The sequence below is a fragment of the Sabethes cyaneus genome, chromosome 3, assembly GCF_943734655.1.
Source record: "Sabethes cyaneus chromosome 3, idSabCyanKW18_F2, whole genome shotgun sequence".
NCBI classification, from domain to species: domain Eukaryota; kingdom Metazoa; phylum Arthropoda; class Insecta; order Diptera; family Culicidae; genus Sabethes; species Sabethes cyaneus.
In genome coordinates this window covers 1,168,197-1,175,845 of record NC_071355.1, presented here as the reverse complement: position 1 = coordinate 1,175,845, position 7,649 = coordinate 1,168,197, and the positions used below count along the sequence as shown (strand labels likewise).

At 40.0% G+C, this 7,649-nt stretch overlaps 1 protein-coding gene across 1 annotated transcript; it reads left to right on the top strand.

Annotated features, from left to right (window-relative positions):
- The first annotated feature begins 255 nt into the window (after nucleotides 1-255).
- LOC128743968 (cullin-1-like) lies at nucleotides 256-2,697 on the top strand. The gene has a single exon (XM_053840685.1). It carries the CDS (start codon nucleotides 256-258, stop codon nucleotides 2,695-2,697), a length of 2,442 nt encoding a protein of 813 aa, XP_053696660.1.
- Nucleotides 2,698-7,649: the final 4,952 nt, after the last annotated feature.

Genomic DNA, 7,649 nt, shown 5'->3' with positions numbered 1-7,649 from the left:
TTTTTCTGACTTTTAGTCGGTAGGTAATCAAAAGTAGGTGAGCTGGTCTTACCTAAATTTGGTTGTCCTGTATGGAAACGTGATTGTAGGTAAATTAAATATAGGTAAATTGATTAGTTCCTTATATAGTTTCTCAAACTTCTGGTGTACGAACTATAACCGTTCAGTAACCGAACAAGACAACAAGTCTCAAGAGTCCACAAGAGTCTTTTGCTCAATTATTATTACGAACATTGAACCAGAATCGCTTGAAGGATGTTCAACGTATTCTTCGGAAGGAAGGCTTCAAGAAAGCAGGAACCAGAGACTTCGAGAAAGCAGCAACCAGAAACTTCGGGAAAGCAGGAACCAGAGACTACGAGAAAGCAGGAACCAGAGACTTCGAGGAACGAGCAGCAAGTCAAATTAATCATTCAAAGTAATCAAAGTAAGCTGGAGCGGAGCCAGAAACTCAACGAAACCTGGACAGAGTTGGTAGGTGATATAACTCAAATCTACAAGCAGGAACAAAATCTTTTGCCATCCAGTTACATTGCGCTCTATACAAAAGTTTACAACTACTGCGTCACCGCTAAAGAAACGTCGGCAAAGCCAGTGATATATGGCGACAGGATGGCGCAATGGCCAGAGCATCTGCTGCATAACCGATTGAAGGAGTTCCTTGAGCAGTATCTGCTCTCCTCGCTGGAGAGTGGAATCGGTCTTGTGGACGTGGAAGTACTCCGGTTTTACACGAAACGCTGGGAAGAATATCAGTTCTCTAGTGAAGTCCTAGACGGCGCTTGTGGCTATCTGAATCGACACTGGGTAATGCGAGAAAGGCAAGAAGGTCACAAGGACGTGTATGAAGTCTACGAAATGGCGTTAGTAACGTGGCGTGAAAACCTTCTCAAAAACCTAAACAAACCAATTACGAGTGCAGTGCTTAAGCTGATCGAGCGTGAACGTAACGGTGAAACGATTAATTCAAGGTTGATATCTGGCGTTGTGAATTGCTACGTAAAACTTGGTTTAAACAAAGACGGTGCGGATCCGCCAAGTTTGTCGGTGTATAAAGAAGGCTTCGAAAATGTGTTTCTTGAGGACACTGAAATGTTCTACGCCCGAGAAAGCGCCGAATTCCTGCGGCAGAATCCGGTAACCGAGTACTTGAAGCGTGTGGAACAACGTTTAAGCGAAGAAGAAAAACGTGTGCGGGTGTATTTGCATGAAAGCACTCAGAAAAGTCTGAAGGAAACGTGTGAGCGTGCTTTGATTCAGAATCACCTAGAGCAGTTCAATGCCGAATTTCAAAATCTGCTCGATTCCAACGACAGGAACTGCGAACTACAGCGAATGTATTCACTGATGGTACGTGTCCCCGGAGGCTTGGTTGAACTGAAGACTATTCTTGAAGCACACATTCACAACCAAGGATTGGCGGCCATCGCCAAGTGCGCCGAAACTGCCTTGACTGACCCGAGAATTTACGTCCAGTCGATTTTGGACGTTCACAAAACATATAACGATCTAGTCATTACTGCATTCGATAACGATAGTGGATTTGTGACCGCTTTAGATAAATCCTGCGGAAATTTTATAAATAGAAATGCAGTTACGGCTGCAAGCGGAAGCAGCGGTAAAAGTCCCGAACTGCTTGCAAAGTATTGTGATCTGTTGTTGAAAAAATCCAGCAAGAATCCCGAGGAAGGTGAGCTTGAGGATGCTCTTAACCAAGTGATGATAGTTTTCAAGTACATCGAAGATAAGGATGTATTTCAAAATTTCTACAGCAGAATGCTCGCCAAGCGTCTCGTCCAATACGTGTCTGCTAGTGATGATGCCGAAGCGTCAATGATTTCCAAACTTAAGCAGGCATGTGGCTTCGAGTACACGAATAAATTACAGCGAATGTTCCAAGACATAGGAATTTCAAAGCGTCTCAACGGAAAGTTTAAACAGCATGTGAAAAAAATGCCCCAATCTGCGGGGAATGACATTGATTTCAGTATCCTCGTCCTATCGTCTGGCTCTTGGCCATTCAAGCAAGGTGCTGCGTGTTCCGTACCGTTTGAGTTGGAACAGTCTGTCCATCGATTCAATGAATTCTACGCAAACCAACATTCCGGACGGAAGCTAACCTGGCTCTACAATCTGAGTCGCGGGGAACTTGTTACAAACTGCTTCCGATTGCAATACACTCTTCAGGCCAGCACGTTCCAAATGGCTGTTTTATTGCAGTTCAATGAGCAAACAACATGGACGGTTCAGCAGTTGGGCGAAAACACAACCATCAAACACGATACTTTAGTTCAAGTACTTCAGCTACTGTTAAAAGCAAAGTTGCTCACCTGTTCGGACGGCGAAGCCGATCTTCAGCCTGGCTCGCGCGTTGAACTGAATACCGAGTTTAAAAATAAGAAACTTCGAATCAACATAAACTTCCCGCTCAAAGTAGAGCAAAAGGTAGACCAGAAAGCGACACAGCGGCACATCGAGGAGGATCGTATGATGCTGGTACAGGCAGCAATCGTAAGGATTATGAAGATGCGCAAAACACTGCAGCACTCGCAGCTGATCGGTGAAGTGCTGAACCAGGTTTCGACCAGATTTATACCGAAGGTTACAATGGTAAAGAAATGCATTGACATTCTTATGCAGAAGGAGTACATCGAGCGCCTGAAAAATCAGAAAGATATGTACAGCTATGTAGCTTGAGCAGCGTTTAGTGTTTAGTTTAGAAATAAGATTTAGATATTTCAAATAAGACATACAAAAATAAAGAATTATAACCTTGAAAACATTAGAAAAAACAGTTTAATTGCCAAATAAAAAGATTTCGGTTCATACTTTGCTGGTTTATTTTTATTCCGCAGTCCATTCTATTGATTCTATATCGAATTCAGAATTCGGAGTTTCTCTTGTAAAATGTAAAATGCAGTCAACATACGTTAAATATGAAAAAATTATTTTAAAGAATTTCCGAGGAAAATGCTCTATAGCTCTACACTCGATAGAGCTAGAAATGTCATTTCTTTAGCAAAGTTGTTACCCTTATATTTTCTATAATTTTGCCGAAGAAACCATGTGTCTATCTACTAACACAAAAAATGGACGTGTATCGTGAATATGCGTTAACTCAGCAAGTACAGGTCAAAGAGATTTGCAGTCTTCTGCAAAAACATGTATTTTGAGAGCTGCGATAATTGCCTAGAACATTGTATTCTTGTAAAATGCAACTAAGAAAAGCTAAGTATGAAAAACCAATTTCTAAAGAACTTTTAAAGAATATGCCCTATAGTTCAGCACTGAATAAAGAAAGAAATTTTATTTCTTCAGCGAAGTTGCTTGTTTGTACAATATTTACAACTTTGCCGAAAATACTATATCTATATTTTCTAACACAAAAATGTATTTTTTTATTTTCATTATAGTAAGCGATGACAAACTTTTGACAGTTTTCGATTAAGGGGGATATTCATACGAACAAAAGTGCCGAAGACCATAAATGATAAAATGAAAACAAAAGACACCAGGAAAAAAGTTCCACTTTACGCCCTCTTGTACCACTCTGGCAATGGTGTAAGTAACGAAAATGCTGCACCACGAAGAGTGTAACTTTACGAAGAAACCATAAGTTGTTAACCGTTTTTAATTGTTTCGATTGTTTAATTGCTGAGTTGTGCTAACAGGGCATAAGAATGTCAATTTGCTGTTGAAATTGATGCTTGAATCCTATTTGGAGTTTTAAGGAAGAAATCCTATTAGGGCACGGGAGGGTATTTTCGGCCCAATAAGCGATTGCTTTTATTTTTTCGGCCTATGGCCTAGTTCTAATGGTAGAACAGGTGTTATTGACACTCTTTCAATGAAAAACAGTAGATTACCTACTGTCTTGAGAAAATAGTTACATAATATTAAAATTGTGGGTCAGCATAGTATTTTTATCAGCGAAAGAAAAGGAAAATAGGCTGAATTTAGAAACCTGCCGAAAATATCTTCCCGTACCCTATGTGATCATAATGACATGATAGAAGTCTCCAATGAAAAATGTGTAACACGTACTAATGTAAAGAAGCTTACACAAACGGATTGAATACGACTGAGAATACACCCCGAATGATTGTTCACTGCATTGAAAACTTATTTGCCACTAGCAGCTGAGAGCCTCCACTGTTCGTTCTTCCGCTTTTAATTGCGCACTAAGCAGCCTATTACTTACCAGTTGCTGAGCTTCTCTTTCAGAGACACTCAGCAGCTCATAAGGCGGGGGAAGATGTAACGACCTAACATCTCTATCGAACATATTTTCGAAATTATTCCCTGGTTCCGGAAGATTAAACTCCGGTCAAGTTAAGCTAAATTAAATCAGCCGCGTTGGTCTTAGAACGACCGACGTTGGCTTAAACACATAAAACGTTTGCTAGAACGCGAGCGTAGCGAAATTGAAATTAAACACGAGCTTGTATAAAACTGTTTCTTCTGTATGCTTTGTTTAGCTCTGAGAATCAAACATTGAGCAGTTCTGCTGTTGCTTCTCGAATTTCGTTTATTGTTTATTGTTTCGTAATGTTTATTTATTTATCAAACAAGTAGAATACAGAGTAACAGGTTTATTTTGACCGTACAATGTCCGATGAAACAGAAGTCTGAGGAAGTCAGTTGAGCGAAGAACTTTCGAGGGCGAGTTCATTCTGATCATTGCTAGAATCCAAGGGGCATCGATTGATCCTGGAATGTAAGTGCGGAATCCAATAGAATAGATACAATACAATAGATTGAAGCCTTCTTTCGGCAGTAACTGATTACGGAGCACTTGGCAACGGTGAGGCTGAGCCGGTTGAATACACACCAGCCATAAAACATGTCGATCAGCTTTTATAATTCGATACAATCAGCAACTGAGCGAACTGCAAGGTAGATTTTGAGATCATCGGCATACACGATTCTGCAACCTGGATCATGCATCACATTGTTGTAATACAGCGAAAATAGCAAGTGTAAGTACGGGTTCACTTACGGCTAGATTAGAGCAGGCGGCTGCCTGACTGATCGGATTCAAACGGAGCAACTTTCCCCGGATGCTTGGCGGCTCCTGGTGGCTCGGACCGGGATCGACGACGGGAGAGTGGTTTTTTTGGCACTGGTAAAAACCAAGACACTGGTAAAAACCGCGTATCCTGGTGCGATTTTCTGGCACATTAATCTCCCACTTGCACGGACGGGTATTGTGGCACGGATTGGCGCAATTATACCCTATCGGGATTGAACACGGTCACACGATTCGCTTAGCACTTCCTGGATAATTATGTGGCGGGGACTTTTCCTGGGCCACGCATACGCTTCTCGATTCACACACGATGGGATCTTCAACTTCCTTTGACCGCCACGTGGAAACCGCATGTAAAACTCAAAACCGACTCGAGGTGCGGACTTTACGACACGTTCGATCGCCTTGCTTGCCCGAATACAAAAGCCCTGATCCAGTTGCCGTCCGCTGGCAACTGCCTCTTGCAGGCTTCAGCCGAACTCCCAAGCGTTACGCGATCTCTCTGCTCCCGTTCGGTCCGTGCAATGGAGTCATTGGTAACCGCGGCGTCTCGAGAGGGAATTTTAATGTAAAAATTAACAATTTTTTCCTACCTTAGGAGGACATGCAAATACAAAATACAATTTTTACAACTATTTACATTTACTATGGGACATGGTCACATATTACACAAGGGTCTGACGTTGCTGCCCTGTGACACGCCTGAAGGACTCTAGAAGTTGCAAAACTCAGTGCTCCTAGATAAGTAGTTTTCCCAAGGGGAATCGCATCCACCCTACACCCCCACCCCCGCAATATGACAATAAAGTCCGGAAAAAAGTTATGTAGCCGCTAACTCTGTTAAAACTATGAATATAAATATTGACAAGGGTCACAGTTACTTCATCTAAATTTTTTTGATGAGAACATAATTACTGAAAGTCACCTGGGTGACTCCGGTCTCTAAAAGTGACTGTACAAATGCAATGGGGACTGTAAAGTGAAGTGAGGTGTCCTAAGAATAGGACAGCTTTTTCTAAGGATGATATTTTTGCCCTGGAATTAAATGATAAAATATGTGATATTTTTGTTTTCTAGTTTACTAGTACCTGAAATACCAATTTTTAAAAATATGCTGTTGGTACTCCTAACCCTACGTTCAAAAGAGACTAATAGCGCATAAATCGGTTTGGTCATCTATGAAAAACATGCGATACTTATTACCTAGTTAAAACATGTTTTTGAGCATGACTTTTTAACTAATTGTTTGTTTTTGATAAACCTTCCTGGAAAATTTTATAACAGAAAGAGCTATTATTTTAATATAATTTATTTATTAGGGGATTGTCCCCTGTTGTGAAACGGCCCCGGTTGTGAAACACCCATAGTTTTTGACGTGTTTATTAAACTAGCACTACCAAATTATTACCAACGGCTCGTCTCATTTTACTCCACCTTTTGAGCAAACAACAATCAAAATACAGCTTTCAGAATGTTTTGTAGTAAATGTCTTCGAAAAACCTACCCGAAAAAGTTTTTTGGAATATTTTGGGATTGATTTTTTGTCTATCAAATAAAATAGAAAAAGGCAGTAAAATGCATATAACCTTAGTTTTGGATCTCCATTTCATTCCACAGACAAATTTTAAGTGAAATAATTTACTCAAAAAATTTTACAAAAATTTTTACAAACTCGTCGTTCGCCCCGGTTGTGAAACAGTGAAGTTCTCCGGTTATGAAAAAATCAGAAAAACGATTATTCAATACTTTAATGATCACAAACATTTTCTACACACTTTTTAGGCACATGAGAGCCAAATCCGCATATTTGAGATCTCGATCTTTCTGTTTTACATACATTGATTATAATTTGAATTTAGATGATCTAATTAAGAAACTGATAAAATACATTGCACTTAAGGTGTTTTCCGTTAATAAATGAATGCAATATTTTATTTTCATTTTATATTTCTTTATTTTCTTCTTTATTTTTATTTTCATTTATGGATTTATCGAAGTGTTTCACAACTGGGGACTTTGTTTTTGGTCAAAAAATTCTATGTCCCCCAATTTCGCTATAACTTTTTTGCTTCAAACAAAAAATATATGCTGTCTTTAGCAAAAACATACGTAAGTCTTCAATCTTTCAAATGCTTTAAAAAGATATGGAATTGAGTAATCCGTTCAAAAGCTATGACCAAAAAATAAAACCTGTTTCATAACCGGGGAAATGGGACATTTCCCTATATCTTCACCATAATTGCACAGACAATTTACTAAACTAATGATTGGATCCTACGTCTAAAAACAGTCTTACTTATATGAACATCATAAGCTTCAACAGCTTCATTGAAAACCCGGCAACACATGACCCAAGGTTCGTTGTATCCGTAGTCTGTGCGACGCGAGGGCTGCCACAGTACGATACGATTCCGAAGCTGCCTTCGGGAAACGTGAATGTCTACCTGGTTTAAGAGAGCGCTGCAATCGACATCTTCACTCAGTAATCCGAAGACAAAAAGCCGCTGCAGTAATTTTCTTCTGACAGCTAACGAATGCAGATCAATAAGCTTGCAACGTTCCTCGTTGGCTGGTAGATTTGCGGCATCGTTCCAGGGCAGAAGACGTAGAGCATATCTCA

Bases quoted from the DNA above. Each gene is read 5' to 3' on its own strand.
- LOC128743968 (XM_053840685.1), top strand. From the start codon at position 256: ATGTTCAACGTATTCTTCGGAAGGAAGGCTTCAAGAAAGCAGGAACCA.